The following is a 22,226-nucleotide window of genomic DNA, read 5'->3' on the forward strand; positions in this document are numbered from 1 at the left end:
GATGACATCAAAAATTGGAGACACATTTCGGTCTTGAATGTAGTCTATAGATCCTGTCCAAGGCCATTGCCAACAAGGTCAAGTGTGTTCTGGGACACGTGATCTACCCGGACCAAACCTATGATATACCTAGCATTAAGATATTCGACAGCCTTGTGCTTGTGAGGGACACCATCGCCTACATGTAGGACAGGAGGGTGGATGCCTTCTGGTCAGCTTGGACTAGGAGTAAGCCTTTTACATAATGGATGTACTCTCCAACATGGGCTTTGGGGAGGGAATAAGTAAATGGGTTCGACTGTTCTACACAGACATCTGTAGCGCAGTCCATGTCACTGGGTGGGAAACAGACAGCTTTCCCATCAAGTCTGGAGTCGGGCAGGGTTGCCCACTCTCCCGTCTTGTTTCTGTGTTCTTTTGAACCCTTTGCCGAAACCATCAGGAAGGACGAGAGGGTCGATGCTGCCAGGCAGTGGAAGGACCCAAGTGAAATCTTCCCTGTACATGGACAACGCCACCGTTTTCTGCTTCGATCCATAATCAGTTTGCGAATTGATCGGCATCTGTGACCAGTTTGAGTTGGCATCAGGATCCAGGGTTAACCATATGAAGAGTGAAGCCATGCTCTTCACAGCTGGCCCGACCAATCGGACCATCAGGTCTGATTATGTGAAGGTGCTAGAGATCTGGTTCAAAGGGGCCAAGGTGTGCAACAAAAGAGGGACTGGGAAGACAAAACAGAAATAGGGACTGGAGAGGGCACTACCTGGGAAGTAGTGGGAATAACTACTAACTGGGAAAGAACCTGGTCACCAAGTGTGAGGTGCTGTCTTGGCACAGGTGTGGCCCATTCCTCCAGCTTGGGAATCACCCATCTTGTTTGTGTGCTGTATAGAACCCTTCACTGAAGCCTTCAAGAAAGATGAGAGCAGAAGAGGGTTCATCTGGGGGTCCGAGATGGTGCTGATCAGACAGATCATGATGCACAATTCCCTGGACTATAGGGGCAAAATGTGCCCAAAGTCGCCCTCACCCTGATGATCAACTTTGTGGGTGCGTCAGGCTATGCATGGAACCTAAATACATGGGCATCAAGTACCAATTTTGTGCCGAGGTACTATCTGTCCCCAGTCTTGCAAAGGAAGGTTCTGGCCCCGTTGCCACACTACCTGTCCTTCATGAAAAGTTCTTATGGACCAACACCTTTAACCACAAGGTCATCAGACAGTGGTCAGCATAGAAAGTCCAGCAGACACTGCGGGAAAAGGACTGGATCGATACATGGGGTGGTTTCCCAAGCAGACTGTCCAGACCATCTGGCAGAATGCCTCATTGCCAGGCCTCACCTACAGCCACCAAGCCCTTGCCTGGCTGGCAGTGAGAGGGGCCGTCCCAGTCAGATTCCTTTGTGAATGCCCGGAGCATCACTCCCACTGCGTACTACCTGTGGGATGACTGTAGTGAGGAAGAGACAGTAGCTCACCTCTTTGTAAACTGTAGGTTTGTGAAGAAGGTGAAGATGAAAAAGATGAAAGGGCCATTCCTGCGTGATAAAGGAACCTAATCTACTGACTGTTCCCAGGAACACACACTGAGACAAGCATCAAATGCTGCTGGCAGATCATCAGTTGGGTGAAAGCCGCTCTTTGGTCTGCCTGAAACTTGTTGATCTACCAGCTCACCAAGATGTCTGTGGGAGAATGCTGCTGACTGGCACATTCCAGGCTGCAGGAGTATGTGCTGAGAGACACACTGAAGCTTGGTGCAGGTACCGCAAGGTCTTGTTGGAGAAGGATCATAGTGTAAGGTTCTTCTCTTACTGGAAAGGGAAGGGCTGGGTGAAAGGGGAAGGCCTCTCAGTTATTGTAGTTAGTATATCAGCCCAGAGTGTCACTTGAGTGGCAGCAGTCCCATTGATGTGGATGTATGTAATAGAACTGTATGGAAAGCTTTGAAGATGTATGTAAAAAATGAAAAGGCATTGAACAGTTTATTCTTGTAAACATTTTTTTTACTATGAATATAAAGTTTTAAAAATCTCTGAAAATGTTAGCCTACTGGACACAGCCAGTCCATCAAAGGCAAAGCTCTCCCCCACCATAGAGCACATCTACCGGCATACAAGGATCGCTGCCAGACGAAAGCAGCAACCGTCATCAAGGAACCACACCATCCGGGTTATGGCCTCTTCTCACTGCTGCCATTTGAGAAGGAGGTACAGTAGCCTTGGGTCTCACACCACCGGCTTCTTGGACAGTAATTACCTTACATCCATCAGGCTCCTGAACCGGTGTGGATAACTTCACTCGCCTCAACCCTGAACTGAATCCTATAACCTATGGGCTCACTTTCAAGGATTCCACAATTTGCATTCTCAGTATTATTCATTTACTTATTTTTTTTGCACAGTTTGTCTTCTTTTGCACATTGATTGTCAGACCTGATGTGTAGCTTTTCATTGATTCCATTGTATTTCTCTGTTTTACTGTGAATACTTGCAAGAAAATGAATCTCAAGGTAGTATGTGGTGACATATACATACATTGATAATAATTTTTCTTTGAATTTTGAACAAAGGTAGGTTCAAGATTAAAGTTGACCTTCACAGTTCAAAAATACACTATTCACTTTTATAACATTTAAAAGATTTCTGTAGCAACGATCAATTTCCCTTTAGAACAGATCTAGCTAATATCATCTGACCCATCTAACCACTGGTGTCATTGATTTCTTATGGAACAATGTCTCACTATGTTCTCTGTCTACCTTTTGTTGATGAAAATAAAGAAGGAATACCTAGCAATACCATCTGGCCTTTCAATCATGGTCATAGTTATGTCAGTAGAAAAAGAATAGTGAAAGGGGGACCTCTCCTCTCATCTCTAGATACACTCAGTGGCCACTTTATTAGGTACCTCCTTGGGTAAAATCTTCTGGGGTTGTTACTGTATTCAATCTTCCCTATGCGGGCTCCTCTATATTGGTGAGATCTGGCATATATTGAGGGACTACTTCATCGAACACCTTCAGTCCATCCACAAGAACAAGTATTTCCCAGTGGCCAACCATTTCTATTCCAATCCCCATCCCGACATGTCAGTCCATGACCTCCTCTTCTGTCATGATGAGGCCACTGTCAGATTAGAGAAGCAACACCTGTATAGATAGCCAGCAACCTGATGGCATGATATTCTGGTATTTTTTTAACCCTTCCCCTTCACTCTTCTTCATTCCCCCACTCTTCTCCTCACTTGTTTGTCACCACCCCTGGTGCCCCTCCTTCTCTTTCTCCCATGGTCCACTTTCCTCTCCTATTAGATTTCTCCTCCTCCAGCTCTTTACCTTTTCCACCACTCACCTCCCAGGTTGTTACTTCATCCCTCCTCCTCCGTGCACCTAGTTTCACCTGTCACCTTCTTGCTTGTACTCCTCTCCCCCCCCCCCTTCTAATTCAGGCATCTTTCCTTCTTCCTTTACAGACCTGATTAAGGGTCTCTTCCCCAGACGCTGTTTATTTAATTACATAGTTCCTCCAGCATTTTGTGTGTGTTGCTCTGGATTTCCAGCATCTGCAGAATTATTTGTGGTTATGGATGTTTTCTTGTATGTGTTATATTCTGTTTTACAAAAAAAAGTTTACTTTTATTGCCAAAAAGTGGTTTGCTTTTAGAGGGGGTGTACAAATAGGGTGGTGATGACGTCAGTTGGGTGATCCGCTATGCGGTGTTCGACTGCTCCGGCCTGGATTCCAGTCTCTTTCCTGCTGCATCACCTCCTCCTCCTCTTTCCCGGTGATCGAGTGCGCCGCGCTCGCTCCCGCCTGGCCGCGCGCTCTCTCCCTCTCCTAAGATGGCCGCCGCCGCCGCCAGCCTGGAGGACCTGACAAAGGCCGAGCCCCGCGACTGCCCTCCGATGAAAGAACCGAGCGGCGGAGGCGACGGTAGGCAGGCCGGGGACGAGGAGGGCAGTGTTCGTGGGGCGGTGGTGGTGTAGAGGTGGGGAGGGAAGGAGTCCTCCCTCATCCCCCGGGCTGGAAGGGTTTGCGGCCTTGCGGCGGCGGTTAATTGTGAAAGAAGGGGGGGAGGGAGGGGGTGGTTGCTGGGGTCACCTGTAGCACCCCGGGCTCTCAGTGACCCACCTCCTAGCGTTAACGTCCTCCCACTTCTTCCTCCCTCCCCCCCCCCTCCCCCCGAGAGCGCCAGAACCCGCCTCCCACCTCAGTCCTGCCAACCTTGCAGCACTTGCCATGATTCCAGGCGTCCCTTTGTACGGAGGGCTGTTCACATATACGCCCGCATTCCCTTCTGCTCGGCGAGCCTGCAGATCCAGCACGCAGTTTGTGTTTTCTTTTGTTAATTCCACTAATGCAATAAAAAAAAGTCAACCTTCGTTTCAAGAATGCGTAGTTTTCCTTGTTACGAAAAGTTTTGGATTTCTGGATGAATTGATGCTCACGTGCCGAGCTTTACTGAGGTGATTAGCTTTCATAATCCATAATGTGCATCTAGTTTCGTAAAGCCTAGAAGCTGACAAGGGGATTTAGTTTTTTTCCTAAAGTTGGGTTTTAAGCAAGTCGATGCTAACTAATATTAATGTATAAGATGAGCCCTTTCCATACTTGTAAGGTGCCATGGTAGCGTAGTGGTTAGCACAATATAGTACCAGCGGCCTGGATTCATATACCGCTGCTGTCTGTAAGGAGTTTGTATGGTCTCCCTGTAATCACGTGGGTTTCCTCCCCCAGAACAAAGACGTACCAGTTGGTAGGTTAATAGGTCATTTCAAGTTGTACTGTGATTAGACTAGGGTTAAATTGGGGGGAGGGGGAGGTTTGCTGGGCAGTGCAGGTTTAAGGCAGGAGGGACCTAGTTCACCCTGTAACTCGATAAATAAAAATATTTTTATTTCTGATTGAAAATTGCTATCAGGATTTCTTTTGTGGTCATTTTGGATGTTATTTTCTATATTTAAAAAGTGCTAGGGGAGGAGATGAATTAGGAGGAGTTGTTTATGTGAACTTAAGATATTTGAAGATTTTGCAGGAAAAGGCTAACAAGAACAGCATGTTTTATGTCCATGCTACTGATCTCTGCTCTTCACATCAGCTTCAAACTCGGGGGTGGGGGGGGGGGAAATCCACTGGAAGAGCTCAGTGGGTCAAACAGCATCTGTGGGAGAAAAGGGATTGTTGATGTTTTAGGTCAAAAAACCCTGCACCAGTTCTGAAAATTCCATTCCTCCCACAGATGCTGCTTGACCTGCTGAGTTTTCTCAGCGGATTTTTGCTCTAGGTTTTAGCGTCTGCAGTCTTTTATGTCTAATCAGTGAAAGCTGTTACCTTGTGAAGAGTCAAGCATTGAGATAAATGTACACAATACATTTCACTATCATTTCCTCTGCCAAAACGAAGCTAGCTTTCCAAAATGACGCAAAAAGGAAGTTTTGAGACTGCAAGACTTGTAAATGTAAACAAGAATGTTAAACTTATGTACTGGGATATAGGAAACTGTTAAAAATCTGTAAGACCAATAGGTGAGTAGTATGTGATGCATCAGGTGACGTTTTGGGCATTTTATATGGTCACTACATTAGGAGGGTATCTGAAAAGCCAAGCATTGAATAAATGGTGCTTGCTTATTTTAATTGACTTTGTTGGAAGGAAGTTGGTGTAAAAGCTGAACGAATAAGACCATAGCCTGCTTGTTTTTCTGCTGTAACAACAAGGTTTTATGAAATTATTACTGTATCTTTACCAGCAGGATGTAAGGTGTTGTTTATACGGTAGAAGGAATTTTTTAAGATAGCTTTTAATGTCATTCTTTAAAAGAGCCTCTTGGATAAAAATGTAGTGTGATAGAGGAAGTACATTGTGTCATCACATTCAAGTTTATCATTGACATGTTGTGAAATTTGTTGTTTTGCTGCAGCAGTAGATTGCAAGACATAAAAATTCTAAAAGTTGCAAAATAAATAGTAAAATAAAAGACAAGTAACAAGGTAGTGTTCATGGACCATTCAGAAATTTGATGGCAGAAGGTGAGAAACTGTTCTTAGAAAGTTGGCCATCTGCCTTCAGGCTCCTGTACCTCCTCCCTGATGGTAGTAATATGAAGAGGACATGTCCCCCCATTGGTGAGGGTCTTTAATTAGGCTTGAATATTTGTCTATCTTAATTGTTAGACACACATAGATCCAGGCTTAATTAAAGATTCTCATCATCTAGGCCATCTTTAGCTATATAAATGCATCTTATTATAAATGTGTCTTGCTATACACAGTTACATACTTGGAGTATGTTGTGGCTTTGGCTGTCAGTTTGGGAGAGTAACTTTCAAGTGAGATTTTGCAGGATAAGTTACCTTTCCTTTTAACGATTCTTGTGGAGCATTGGACAGAAATTTAGGAAGTTGGTTTTGTTTATTTAGAACAACAAACTATTTAATAGGAGTTTTAAAGTTTAAACAAAGTTAGATAGAAGCAGACTGCTTGCAGTAGATGAGGAGTTAAAGATAATTTTTTTTTTTTCAGAACAAAGATCTCCACTCAGAATTGTAACTGCAGAATTCACCTGCACGGTGACCAAGTTAAGCAGGACTAAGCAATTTAATCCAATTGGTTCTTGGCAGCAATTAATCATATTAATCCACATGCTTCTCGTATGTGACTTTTCATTCAACCATCTATTCTGTTTAAATGCTGCTAATATTTCTATCTCAGCCATTTGAAAAGAAGACTTGTTTGAATGATTTCCATCTTTTATAGTGTGCTGCCACTGTTTATTGCATTGTCATTGTGAAATGTCATTAGCACTCAATGCACTTCAACTGTCTCAGTTGAACTTCCATATGTTGTTGGGTGTTCTTGCAAGCTATTAATTGTCTAACATCTCCTGACTTTTAAACAAAAGCCTTCTTGAAAAGAAAAATTAACTTTTTTTTTAAAACGGTATTCAGATTTATTTAAAATGAAGCACTTAAACGTAGAGTAAGGACCAGATTTTTTTTCTCTTAGATTTAACATATTACTTGATTTGTTTATCTATTTGGCTATGCCACCCTTAATTGTGAGTTGATATTCTTACAGTAGGGAGTTGCAAGCAAAACTTGAGAAATAATTTCCAGAACCTTTTAGTATTTAGCCAGTCACAGGGAAAGTTCAGATGAGGATGTGGGGTGATCATGAGAAAGTAGCTTTGCAAAACTGAACGCAGTTATTTTTAACACTGCTTTGCAGGTAGGTTTTTAAACAAACAGAGTACTTATGATGAATGTGATATTTGAACTCTTGAATTAGCATTCAACCAGCAAACCAAATATATTTGGCTTTTAACTAGGTCACGTTAGGATCGTGCAAATCCTGTGCGCCTTTTGTGATGTGTTAGATTTTTGACCCACTCTGAGGTGTAGTGTGGCTTGTACTGTTTACAGGAAAATCCCTTTAAGCAGCACTCTTGAGTCAGAGAGGAAACACCTTTTTAAGGTCACTCAAGAGTGCAATGAACTCTTTAACATTACGCTGTGACATTCGAAAGCTACAGCAAAAAGCCATTCAGTGATGGAACACTCAGAAATCTGTTTAGATTTTGCACATTTTCGGCACTTCGATTCAGTAATATTTGTTGCTTGGATACCATGTGTATTCAGCTGTTCTGTCAAATTTTGCTTAGGCTGAATGTGACCAGGTAGTGCCATGGCACTTTTCATTGATATATGAAGAGACAATAAAATGTTTGTACCACATCCACATTTTTAAACCTATATTACTGAATTTTATTTTTCCAACATTTAATGTGGAAGGGCAGAACATCTGAGGTATATGTCAGTAGAGAAGCTGTTTCTGGCCTAGTACTGAGTTTGATAGGATTAATGTAAGATTTATTGGTCAATTAATAGAACCAGTTGGAGCATCGTGCTTAATGTGAGGGTAGGGAACACTAATTTTTTGTGCAGCTTTCTTGCAGTTTTTCTGTTTGTGTGTAGTAATTGTCTTATGTAATCACAGAGTTGCACAAACTATTGATCCTATTGAGACCATAAGACATTGGATCAGAATTAAGCTGTTCAGGCCATCAAGTCTGCTTCATTATTCCATCATGGCTGATTTATTATCCCCCTCAGCCCTATTAGAACATAGAGCATAGAAATCTACAGCACATACGGGCCTTTGGCCCACAATGTTGTGCCAACCATGTAATCTACTCTAGAAACGGCCTACAGTTACCCTACCACGTACCCCTTTATTTTTCTAAGTTCCGTGTACCTATTTAAGAGTCTCTTAAAATACCCTATTGTATTTGCCTCCACCACCGTCGCCAGCATTGCATACCATGCACCCACCACTCTCTGTGTGGAAAACGTACCCCTGACATCCCCTCTGTACCTACTTCCAAGCACCTTAAAACTATGCCCCTTCATGTTAACCATTTCAGCCCTGGGAAAAAGCCTTTGGCTGCCCACACAATCAATGCCTCTCATCATCTTGTACACCTCTATCAGGTCACTTGTCACCCTCCGTCGCTTCAAGGACAAAAGGCCGCGTTTACTCAACCTATTGTCATAAGGCATGCTGTCCAATCCAGTCAACTATTCTGCCTTCTCCCCATAATCTTTGACACCCTGACTAATCAATAACCTATCAACCTCTGCTTTAAATGTACCTGATTACTTGGTCTCCACAGTAGTCTGAGGTAATCAGATACACAGATTCGCCACCTTAAGTGTAACTACAGCAGTGGTGATGCACCACGTGTCTGTTTGTCACTCGTCTATAGAGTTCAAAGTAAATTTATTATTAAAGAACTTAAGTCACCATATACAACCCCGAGGTTCATTTTCTTGTGGGCATTCACAGTATACACAAAAAAACACAATAGGAACAATGAAAGACAGCACTCAACAGGATGGACAAATAGCCACTGGTGCAAAAGATAAACTGCAAATTTTAAAAAAAGAAATAAACAATAAATATCAAGAACCTATTGTGAAGAGTCCTTGAAAGTGAGTTCATAAGTTGTAGGAACAGTACAGTGATGGGCCTAGTGAAGTTATCCCCTTTGTTTCAAGAGCCTGATAGTTAAGGGGTAACAACTGTTCCTGAACCTGGTGGTGTGAGTCCTGAGGCTCCTGTACCACTTTCCTGACGGCAACAGTGAGAAGAGAGCATAGCCTTGATGTTCGGTCCGCCAGAAAAAGCAGGATCTCCCAGTGGCCACACATTTTAATTTCACATCCCATTCCCATTCTGATATATCTATCCATGGCCTCCTCTATTGTCAAAATGAATCCAAACTCAGGTTGGAGGAACAACACCTTATATACCGGCTGGGTAGCCTCCAACCTGATGGCATGAACATTGACTTCTCTAACTTCCGTTAATGCCCCTCCTCCCCTTCTTACCCCATCCCTGACATATTTAGTTGTTTGCCTGTTCTCCATCTCCCTCTGGTGCTCCCCCCCCCCCCCCTTTCTTTCTCCTGAGGCCTCCCGTCCCATGATCCTTTCTCTTCTCCAGCTCTGTATCACTTTCGCCAATCACCTTTCCAGCTCTTAGCTTCATCCCACCCCCTCCGGTCTACTCCTATCATTTCGCATATCCCCCTCCCCCCTCTACTTTCAAATCTCTTACTATCTTTCCTTTCGGTTAGTCTTGACGAAGGGTCTCGGCCCGAAACGTCGACATCGCTTCTCCCTTTAGATGCTGCCTAGCCTGCTGTGTTCTACCAGCATTTTGTGTGTGTTCTTGATGATGGATGCTGCTTTTGTGTCACAGCACTCTGTAGATGTGCTCAATGGTGGGGATGATGGACTGCACCCTATCCACTACTTATTTTTATGTATTGGTGTTTTCATACCAGGCTGTGATGCAACCAGTCAATATACTCTTCTTCACAAATCTATAAAAGTTTGTCAGAGGTTTAGATGACATGCCAAATCATCAGAAACTTTTAAGAAAATAGAGGTGCTGCCATGCTTTCTTCGTAATGGCACTTACATGCCGGACACAGGACAGATCCTCTGAAATTCACACAAGGAGCTTTTGAACCTTATGGATTAGTTTTGAGCGGATGAGAGTATTGAATGCTGAGTTGTAATTAATGAATAGCATACTAATGTATGCATCTTTGCTATCCAGATGTTCCAGGGATAAATGAAGAGTCAATGAAATGGCATCTGCTGTTCACCTGTTGTACTGTTAGGCAAAATGGAGCAGATCCAAGTCACTTCCTCATGCAGGAGTTTATATATTGCATCACCAATCTTTCAAAGCACTTCATCACAGTGGGTGTAAGTGCAGGTTATCACATTCTTAGGCATCAGTTTAATTGACGCCTACCTGAAGCAGGTGGGTACCTCAGATTACCAAAGCAAAAGGTTAAAGATATTGGTGAACTCTCCAACCAGTAGAATAGTACAGATTTTCAGTATTCAGTCAAGTACCTGCCTGGGCCATCTGCTGCCCATGGGCTCACCTTCCTGAAGGATGCTCACATGTTGGCCTCAGAATAGTCTGAAATCACAGGGTCATCAGAGACTGTGGGAGTTCGTGAAGGTGTATATATGTGTTTTGATGTTCAAAGCGAGCATAGAAGACATTGAGTTCTTGCGGGAGTGAGGCTTGTCACCTATATCACTTGGTTTCACTTGGAGGTGATAGCTTCCAGTCCTGCCCATAGCTTTTTAGCATTCTTCAGTGATTCAAGTTTAGTCCAGAAATACCACTTTGCACATGAGATGGTTTTCTGGAGATTGAACCTAGACCTCTTGTATTCTACTATGTTGCCTGACCTGAATGGCACTGATCTGGCCCTCAGTAGATTGCAGATCTCATGGTTCATCCATGGCTTCTGGTTGGGGAAGACTGAATGGTTTTGAGGGGACACACATGTCTCCGACTATTTTTATAAAGTCAGTGGCAATTGTGGTCTTTAACAAGGCTCAGTCCACTGATTCATAGCCACTTCTTTGCCTCCCACGACTACTTATTTGTTGTCCTTATCTCTGGAGCCTTGCGCTTTAACCTCTGCCTTTATGCAAGTTGGAGAGGGGCAGCCAAGTGATTCAATTTCCCGAAATGCGGTCTAGGCATTCCTAATTGTAGTTTAGCAGTGGTTGATTGTGTTGGAATCCCTGGTGCTGTAGGTGGTACTGATGATAATTCATCAGAGATTTCTTTAAACAAGCCTGATTGAAGTCCCCAACAATGATTTAAAAGGCATTGGAGTAAGCAGTTTCTTGTTTGCTAATCATGGTACACAGTACCTACAGTGATGATTTAGTGGATTCAGGAACTGCTTCAGGAGGATATGCAGGAATGCTCGATAAAATCTTTTTCAAGTTAAAGGAGATTATTGTACTTAAGTAGCTTGTGGAGAATTTTCATGAATGGGAATGATCCTGAAAAGCTCCCTGGGCTTTGAAACCTCTGTCATGTATTTCATTGTCTTGGGGAATAATTGGCATAGTGGTTTTAGCGGAGAAAAAAATTCCTCCATGCATTTGTTTGATGGAAGCTGTCAGAGTTGTGGGGAAATTTGCATTTTGCATTGTTCAGGAATGCTAAAAACACTAAATTTTTCACTGGCTTGTGACAGAAAGTTATGTCCTCAGCAAGGGCCTTCCTTACCTCAGTGAGTTTCTGCACCTCCTACGACGCTGAGCTCTTCTTCCTTCACCTCTCTCGTTGAGTCTACTCTTTTAGTAAGGATTCCTCACCTTGCAGCAGTGACCCCTTTTCCCATATCCAAACTCCCCCCTCCTTTCTGAGACACCCCTCTCTAGTTCTCTACCTGCTCTAGATCTTTTCATCTCTAATTGCCAATGAGATATCAACCAGCTGGATTTCAGTACTCCTTTCTCCTCTTTGAACTTTACCCCCTTAAGAAAAAGAGTCCCGATGAAGGGTCATGGCCTGAAACGTCAACTGCTGAATTTCAAGGTATATTCCCCCTGCCCTGCTCAAAAATGAAGTGACTATGATAGAAGCGGTAAAATCCTGCTTGACAAACTATAGGATTGGAGATGTGATTTATAGAAACAACTGTCTTTTTTTTGTGTCAGCAAGTTGCTAAGAAAGAATGAAGTTAACCAGAAAATTCAAAAGTTGTCTCCAAAGGAGTAAAGAGCAGAGTAGAAGAGCAGATGCATGTGAACTGAGTATGTTTGCTCCCAGTTTGGAGTTAGTGTTTTGGCATTCTTGTGGCGTGAACTGAATTAATGGTATAGAGATGAAATTTATTTATTTTCCAACCAGTAGTCATCCAGATGCTATTCAATCAGTTCATAGCAAGTTCAAATCTTGTAAGGTAATATTATTACACTGTCAGCGACCAGGGTTCAGTTCCACTGCTGTCTGTAAGGTGTTTGCCCTGTGACCTTACAGGTTTCTTCCAGGTGCTCCAGTTTCCTCCCACCTTCCGAAAACATAAAGACAAAGTAGGTTAATCGGTCACATGTAATTTGGTGCGCAAGTCATTGGATCACGAGATCCAGTTATTGTGCTGGACCTCTAAATATCTAAAACTTTATCTCTAAATAAAGTTAAGTTAATACGTTGTGACTTTTAGAACTATTTTCAGTAAAAAGAAAACATCAGAAATTCAAAAAGAGTCATTTAAATTTCTATGTGTATGAATATTATTTTGCTAATGCATCTGCTGTGGATAATGTAGTTTCCTGTAAATCCCAGTCAAATTAAAAATACTGCCAGAGCTATCGTGGCATTTATTGAATTAGTTCAAGCCTTTTATGTTGGCACAGGAGCATCACTACCACATAGAATTACGTGACTAAACAAATACTTAGTGCTTGTGCAGAAACCAGTTGATGACAGCCAATTCTAGTTCATTTTAACTTGCTGGCCAATTTGGACAGCTTGGGTTCATTTTGTAGTGCTTAACAAAAATATCATCCGTCTGTTGGGATTTTTGAACATATGGCTCAGTCTAACACTGAAGATGAGTAATCAGATATCACATACATGCTTAACCTCAGAGGGTTAGGCACACAATTTGTTGTGTTAGCTGTAAAGTTCCTCTCCAGTGAAGGGAGAGTTAAACTGGTGAATCTCTTGAAATACCTGGAGAAAAAATTGACATGTTCTGTAGTGAGTTTTTAAATTTCTATTTACTGTTCTGAATTATAGCTTGCTGCAGTGAAGTAAATGTTTCCTCCTTTCAATTAACAGTTTTGTACTAGAAATCTTTGGTAGTTGGTTACATATTTAGTTAATTTGGTGTTCTCAACATGTTAAATCGCTTAATATGTTCAATGAGTAATCTATATTTGAATGAAAAATTATTGGTCAGCAGACTAAATATTATTGTAAAATTGTCCTCAAAATAGCTCATTGTTAACATTGTCGAATGCCTAGGGGTATGAAGCTTGCCATACCATATTACAGTGTGATAAATGCTCTTTGATGTTTTTGCCAGTATTGGGGTTTAGACTACTGACTTTCAGCTGTTTAGCATTTTTTGACAATGCATAAAAATTACAACTAATCCACAATGATGTTTTTCCATTACATCAGCGATAGTTGTAACCTTATAGAGAAAATATATTGTCCCTGTGAATTAAAGTTCTAGGATTAGAAGGCCACACTTAAAGTACTGTATCTAGATAAATGTTCCCTCATTTTGGGAAATATTTACAGTTTCAAACAGGATTCTAAGCTCATAAAACCCTCAGCTTGTGGAAGGCTACAGGTCCTGATGATGAGTCATTATAGTGAAAAATAGCAAAGGAGATTTTGGAAGAAGCAACAAACAATTAAAGAAACAGAAGATTTTATTGGAAAATGTACCAGAAACTATAAATCTGCATTACCCTTTGAGTGATTATAAAACCACACCAATACAGTAAAATGTTGCCTGAGCAAAAATTTTAATCTACACATTGAAAAAATCATATGTATAAACAGTTATGGACAACACAACCTCTCAGATATCTCCACAGCATCCAGGAAAGATCTAACTTGGTCATCTGCATATCTATTTCTGCTGAGAATACCTCGATCCATTGTTTTTTTCCAGTCCAAATATTTATCAATCGCAGTCATGAATTTATTCAGCAATCAGACCATAAAGTTTTCTGGGATGGCGAATTCCAAAGATTTTACATCCTTCTTCATTAAAGCTGTTTCTTCCCTTCTCAGTCCTTCATCCTGTGCCTATCACGCCCTAAGTCTAACAGTTCCTCTGATGGAAAACTGATTAACAGAAGCAACTCTTCAAATCTTCTAATTCTTAGTGAGATTGTTTTTTGTCTTCTGAATTAGAAACAGAAATTGCTGGAAATACAGAGTCCGGTTGAAGAGCTGTCAGTCTAAAAACATTAACTCTGTTTCTCTCTCCGCAGATGCAATTGATTCTGCTGAGTGTTTCCAGCACGTTTTTGTTACAAGTTATTACATCGGTATTTCTCATTGTAAAGAAATTTTGTTTAATACAATCTCCATCTATATACATTATTCCAGAAATGCTTTTTAATTTTGTAAGGCTGCTTTTATATCAACCCCTTCCAATAGAATGGAACTTAACTTTTTGCCTTTCTAGGTGTTTCTCTGGAAATGCCATACACTTGACTATACAGATCTTCGTAGACAATGTTATGTCTATGCTCTTCAGTATTTTATCTAAATTTTCCACTTCCAGTTGTGGTTTATGGCTGTCAGAACTGGACTATTAGTAAGGCTGAATACAAAAAAAATCAATGCCTTTGAACTTGGATGCTGGAAACTCTTGTTTGTTGGGAGATCCAACGGGTCAATACTTGAAGAAATGCAGCCGGGCTGCTCACTAGGAGGCTTGATTATGAGACAAAAGCTCAGATTTTTTGGCCACATCTTGAGAAGACAAGATTCCTTGGAGAAGACTCTCATATTAGGTAAAACAGAAGGTAAAAGAAGGAGAGTATGACAGAGGCTACGATGGATAGATGATATTATTCAGACAATGCATATGACCTTGGGGAATCTTAGAGAGGGAGTTTCCAACAAGAAGGCTTGGTGTGCATGAGTCCACAAGGTCACAGAGTTGGACTCGACTTAACAACAAATTCTCATGTTAGCTTCGTTACCTGACCAGCACAGTAAGATCATCCTGTTCACCAATTTTTATTTTTGTCTTCTTGCAATTTAGATTTCTATTCTATCATTGTGTCTATTTATATTCCCTTCCCCGTCTTTGTTTCTTTCCTCCCATCATTAAAACGCAGTAGCAATCCTATCTACATCCTATTTGTAACAGCCTGCCAATATGAAAAAGAGCCAGTCCTAATAATTGTAGAGCCATAGCACAAAAGTAGCCCTTTTTGGCCCATCATTTGTATCAAATGTTGTGCATCCATTTCTGCACTAATCCTACCCTTGACCATTTTATTCTCTCTATAGTTCCCATCAGTTCCTTCTAAATTACACTCATCTACACTAGAGGTAATTTGCCATGGTCGATTAACCCAGCAAACCTTTTGAATTTGGGTGGAAAACACAGCCCAGAAGGATTGAAGCTTGTGTTTTCTCTCCTTTAATCAGTCTTCTGTTAAAATTACTGTAGTATTTTATATGATAACCTAATAAATGGCTCTTCAAAATTAAATTAGGCTCCATTCACCAATTTCTGCCTCTTGCTAGTTTCTCGTTCTTGTTAGTCTTAGAAACAATATTGGGATTTATGAGCCTCCTGTTTACTACATTCATAATAATGGATTCCAATATTTTCCCATCAACTGATGAGGCCAACTAGTACTTTGTTCCTATTCAGGAAGATAGGGAATTTGTAATTACCAAATGTGGTGGACAGGAAGGTTCTACAACGAGTAGTCAAAACTGCCCAATGCATCATCGGCACTAGCCTACCCACCATGAAGATCGTACATACAGAAAGATGCTGGAAAAGGGCCAGTAACATCATGAGGGATCTCACCCACCCTGCTGATGAACTGTTTCTTTCACTCCCATCATGGAGGAGGCTACATAGCATTCACTCCTGGACCACAAGTTACTTTCTGCAAGCAGTAAAGCTGATCATCACCCCCAACCACCACTACTTTCTTTTACATCATTTTCTTTCTGTCACCTTATATAAAATCACTCTTCTGCCTAGCATCACTCTATATATATATATACACACACGCACAATCTATAAATATGTTATCTTTATATATATTATAGGATTTTTATTATTGTGTTCTTTATCGTATTGTGTATTTTTTTGTGCTGCATCAGATCCGGAGTAACTATTATTTCATTCTTCTTTACCCTTGTGTACAAGAAATGACAAACAATCTTGAATTGATATCTTTGTAGCCATGTCTTTTCAGAGCTGAGGTGCTGTAAACATTGTATTTGGGAAATTTGTCAGTGTTTAGTCCCATTAACTTCTCCAGTATTTTATCTCTTACAGCATTAAGTTCACCACAGTTGTGAGAATGTCTCATCTGACTTTCAACATTGAAGACGTAGAATATTTCTTCTGGCTCTGATCAATGGAGTCCACAGTTACTTTTGGTTTTTTTTCCTGTTTAGCTTTATGAATGCTTAAAAATATTTCATATTTCTTATCCTAGTCTTACTTCCTGTCTTAATGTTTATAGCATTTTTAATCATCTGCAGTTAATTGAAAAACTCTTCCAAGCATCACTTACTGCAAATTTCTGTAACAATATAAGCCATTTTTAACTAATGCTATAGTGTTGCTGCTGCCAGATAGACTTAATATACTTACATTTGTTTTCTCTGAAGAAATGTATTAATCCCAATAGACACTTGAAAAATTGCTTTCAGTGCAGTATCAAAGGATGTAATCTAGTTGTGCCACTATTTCTTCACAATTCAAATGAATAAAAAAGAGAAAGGACCACTTACCACCCAAAGTCCTGTACAGACAGCACATGAAGATTCCCTAGTATCTATGGTTGTATACAGCTGCTGCTGTGTATTTCTGCTACTTCTGACCTTGTCATATGTAAATTTTGTACTACAAATGCAAACCGAAGATATAAATAGCCAAGTTATTTTTCAGTGAAATCTGTTCCTCTGTTGTGGTAAAGCAACCACAGAGAAAACTGCTTTGGTGTGTCCAAAGAGCACTATATGAGGTAATTCTTGCCTTCAGCCATTAGGCTCTCTAATGAGTCAATCTATAGCTCTTGTTACACTGTTTGAGGTAACTTATTCGTTATTTTTTCTTACTTCTAATATTTGTATATCTGTGCATTTGTAATGCTACTGTTGACACTGTAATTTCCTTTGGGATCAAGAAGTATCTATTTATCTATCAAATAGTAGTATTTTGTATACTGATCTCTTAATGCTTTCTTAGAATGTGCATGGTTGCCTAGCAAAAAAGCCATTCTAAACTAGGAATGTGAGCCCCATTGCGTTGCAAGTCACTTCAAACTATGCTCTCAATTTTACATGTTAAAATTTAACAGCTGTAATTCTTCCTTTTATCCTCGTGGTTAAAACTTATCTCTTGGTTTGGTTCTAAGCTACACAAGAAGTTCTTTGATTCAGTTGCTTAAATAGTATCTTTTGGGAGTCTCACATTAATTTTGATATTCAAAGATAAAATTAGATTTATTTGTCACATGTATATTGAAACATGCATTGAAATGCTTTGTTTTGCAGCAAAGACCAATGCAGGCTGAGATATACAGGCAGCCTGCAGGTGTCGTCATGCTTCTGACATCAACATAGTTTGCCCACAACTTACTAACCCTTAATTATACAGTGGCATGCAAAAGTTTTGGCACACCAGTCAAAATTTCTGCTACTGTGAATAGCTAAGTGAGTAAAAGATGACCTGATTTCCAAAAGGCATAAATTTAGAGATGACACTTTAATATTTTAAGCAAGATTGCTTTTTTATTTCCATCTTTTACAGTTTCAAAATAACAATAAAGGAAAAGGGCCCGAAGCAAAAGTTTGGGCACCCTGCATGGTCAGTACTTAGTAACACCCCCTTTGGCAAGTATCACAGCTTGTAAACGCTTTCTGTAGCCAGCTAAGAGTCTTTCAGTTTTGTTTGTGGGATTTTTGCCCATTCTTTCTTGCAAAAGGCTTCTAGTTCTGTGAGATTCTTGGGCCGTCTTGCATGCACTGCTCTTTTGAAGTCTATCCACAGATTTTCAATGTTGTTTAGATCGGGGGACTATGAGGGCCATGGCAAAACCTTCAGCTTGCGCCTCTTGAGGTAGTCCATTGTGGATTTTGAGGTGTGTTTAGGATCATTATCCTGTTGTAAAAGCCATCCTCTTTTCATCTACAGCTTTTTTTTACAGATGGTGTGATGTTTGCTTCCAGAATTTGCTGGTATTTAATTGAATTCATTCTTCCCTCTACCAGTGAAATGTTGCCCATGCCACTGGCTACAACACAAGCCCAAAGCATGATCGATCCACCCCTGTGTTTAATAGTTGGAGAGGTGTTCTTTTCATGAAATTCTGCACCCTTTTTTCTCCAAACATACCTTTGCTCATTGCGACCAAAAAGTTTTATTTTAACTTCATCAGTCCACAGGACTTGTTTCCAAAATGCATCAGGCTTGTTTAGATGTTCCTTTGCAAACTTCTGACACCGAATGCTGTGGTGAGGACGCAGGGAAGGTTTTCTTCTTGATGACTCTTCCATGAAGGTCATATTTGTGCAGGTGTTGCTGCACAGTAGAACAGTGCACCACTACTCCAAGTCTGCTAAATCTTCCTGAAGGTCTTTTGCAGTCAAACGGGCATTTTGATTTGCCTTTCTAGCAATCCTACGAGCAGTTCTCTCGGAAAGTTTTCTTGGTCTTCCAGACCTCAATTTGACCTCCACCGTTCCTGTTAACTGCCATTTCTTAATTACATTACGAACTGAGGAAACGGCTACCTGAAAATGCTTTACAATCTTCTTATAGCCTTCTCCTGCTTTGTGGGCATCATTTATTATAATTTTTAGAGTGCTAGGCAGCTGCTTAGAGGAGCCCATGACTGCTGATTGTTGGGTCAAGGTTTGAGGCGTCAGGGTATTTATAAAGCTTTGAAATTTGCATCACCTGGCCTTTCCTAACAATGACTGTGAACAAGCCATAGCCCTAACAAGCTAATTAAGGTCTGAGACCTTGGTAAAAGTTATTTGAGAGCTCAAGTCTCTTGGGGTGCCCAAACTTTTGCATGGTTCTCCTTTTTCTTTTTTTCACTCTAAAATTGTAGAAAACGAAAATAATACACTAATCTTGCTTAAAATGTTGAAAAGAAAGTTTCATCTTTAATTTTGTGACTTTTAGAGATCAGTTCATCTTCTGCTCACTTAACTATTCACAGTAACAGAAATTTTGAACAGGGGTGCCAAACTTTTGCATGCCACTGTATGTCTTCAGAATGTAAGAGGAAACCAGAGCACTCGGAGGAAGCCCATGCTGAAGAATGTGCAAACTCCTTACAGACAGTGGCAGACATTGAACCCTGATCTTACAGCTGGTGCTGTAAAGCATTATGCTTACTGTGCCACCCTCCTGGTTGAGGCAAAAGATAGAGATGCAAAATAAACGTCATGTTCTTTAAATGCTTTCCAGTTATGATGGAATGGATAGGACTGGCTTTACTTCAGTGTTGTCAGTAGTAAATCACTCAGTGGACCTTCTTTAGGTAGCTGACGGTAACTGTTTGAGTGACGGTGTACTCTCATGCAACTGTACAGGTAGAAAAAGCCTGTCCTGAGGATGGGAGACAGGAGCAGTCCTAGTACCTTCATTTTAGTCTTTCCTAATTCTTGCTTTTTGGACGCCAGACCTGCAGGAAATGTATTTGGATATCTTAACTGGTGAAATAACTTTAAATTTATTTTTTTCAGTGGTGATAATTGATCCAGATGATGATGATGATGATGAAATGTCCACTCTGGAGATGGACTTGCCACCTGGGCATAGTCCTGGAGAAACTGAATTGCAAGAAAAAAATGGATTTATGGGAACACTGGACGGTAACTCGCATCCCAAGCAGTCACTTACCAAAATTGCCTTGGTCACCCAGGGGGAGGATTCACTACAGTCAAACAAATGTGAGTTTATAGCAGTTTTCTTGATCAGTGAAGAGATGACAAAATAATCTGAACTATATCCACTCTGGTGTCTGGGTAGGAACAGTGTTAATTTTACAGCTTTTTTTTGCATGTTGTGCTATATGAGGGATAACATATGTACTTTAGTACTGAATTTAGGATATCATTTCCAAACCGGGTAAAATACTGAATGAAGTAATTAAATATGATACAGACCATGTGCTAGACTGCATTTTGTTCTCGCATAATTAGCTTGTGAAAGTATTTGGAATCTTATTGTATGATGAACAATTGTTTGCATGATCCATCAGTACTACGCACACTGGAGTGCCATTGATAAGATTATATTTTCACTTACCAACAAGAGATTCTGCAGGTGCTGGAACTCCAGAGGAACAAACACAAAATCCTGGGGGAATGTAGCAGGTCAGGCAGCATCTGTGGAGAGGAATGCACAGTCAACATTTCAACTGACACCATTCGGTCGGGACTGGAAAGGAAGTGGGTGGGGGGGAGAGTACAAGCTGGCAGGTGAGGGGACCAGTAGGTGGGTGGGGGAGGGGAGAAGAAGGGAGAAGCTGGGGGGTGATAGGTGGAGAAATTAAAGGGTTGAAGAAGAAAGAATCTGATAGAAGAAGACAGTAGACCATGGGGGGAAAAGGGAAGGAGTTACAGCACCAGGAGGAGGTGATGAGCTGTGTTTAGAATTTTTTCTAATATTTTGGAAATACAACAACTTAGAATTTGCCTTAGAAACATAGAAAACCTACAGCACAATACAGGCCCTTAAGCCCACAAAGTTGTGCAGAACATGTTCCTATCTTAGAAATTGCTAGGGTTACCTGTAGCCCTCTATTTTCCTAAGCTCCATGTACCTATCCAAAAGTCTCTTAAAAGACCATATCATATCCGCCTTCACCACCGTTGCCGGCAGCCCATTCCACGCACTCACCACTCTGCGTTTTTAAAAAAAACTTATCCCTGACATCTCTTCTGTACCTACTCCCAAGCACCTTAAACCTGTGCCCTCTTGTGGCAGCCATTTCAGCCCTGGGAAAAAGCCTCTGACTATCCACATGATCAATGCCTCTCATCATCTTATACACCTGTCAGGTCACCTCTCATCCTCAGTCGCTCCAAGGAGAAAAGGCCGAGTTTACTCAACCTGTTTTCAAAAGGCATGCTCCCCAGTCCAGGCAACATCCTTGTAAATCTCCTCTGCACCCTTTCTATGGTTTCCACATCCTTCCTGTAGTGAGGCGACCAGAACTGAGCACAGTACTCCAAGTGGGGTCTGACCAGGATCCTATATAGCTGCAACATTACCTCTTGGTTCCTAAATTCAATTCCATGATTGATGAAGGCCAATACACAGTTTGCCTTCTTAACCGCAGAGTCAACCTGCGCAGCTGCTTTGAGCATCCTATGGACTCGGACCCCAAAATCCCTCTGATCCTCCACACTGCCAAGAGTCTTACCATTAGTGCTATATTCTGCTATGATATTTGACCTACCAAAATGAACCATTTCACACTTACCTGAGTTGAACTCCATTTGCCACTTCTCAGCCCAGTTTTGCATCCTATCAATGTCCTGCTGTAACCTCTGACAGCCCCCCACACTATCCACAACATCCCCAACCTTTGTGTCATCAGCAAACTTACTAACCCATCCCTCCACTTTCTCATCCAGGTCATTTATAAAAATCACCAAGATTAAGGGTCCCAGAACAGATCCCTGAGGCACACCACTGGTCACCGACCTCCATGCAGAATATGACCTGTCTACAACCACTCTTTGCTTTCTGTGGGCAAGCCAGTTCTGGATCCACAAAGCAATGTCCCCTTGGATCCCATGCCTCCTTACTTTCTCAATAAGCCTTGCATGGGGTACCTTATCAAATGCCTTGCTGAAATCCATATGCACTACATCTACTGCTCTACCTTTATCAATGTGTTTAGTCACATCCTCAAAAAATTCAGTCAGGATCGTAAGACATGACTTGCCCAAGACAAAGCCATGCTGACTTCAGGTGTCCCCTACTTTACAAATGCTCACTTTACGCCACTTCGCTTTTACAAAAGACCTAAATTAGTAACCTGTTTTCCCATTACAAAGAAGATTTTCACTGTTACGTTTCGTATAAATTAATGGTTCTTCACTTTGCGCCATTTCGGCTTAAGAAAGGTTTC

General features: G+C 41.2%; 1 protein-coding gene across 1 annotated transcript in view; it reads left to right on the plus strand.

The window, feature by feature from the left end:
* The window catches only part of LOC140740139 (uncharacterized), a 155,826-nt gene that overhangs the window by 59,179 nt on the left and 74,421 nt on the right, over positions 1-22,226 (plus strand). Inside the window, exon 6 of the mRNA XM_073069075.1 lies at positions 19,828-20,034. Within this exon, the coding sequence (XP_072925176.1) occupies positions 19,828-20,034 (207 nt within the window). The remainder of the gene's footprint in view (positions 1-19,827; positions 20,035-22,226) is intronic.

The sequence above is a fragment of the Hemitrygon akajei genome, chromosome 16, assembly GCF_048418815.1.
Source record: "Hemitrygon akajei chromosome 16, sHemAka1.3, whole genome shotgun sequence".
NCBI classification, from domain to species: domain Eukaryota; kingdom Metazoa; phylum Chordata; class Chondrichthyes; order Myliobatiformes; family Dasyatidae; genus Hemitrygon; species Hemitrygon akajei.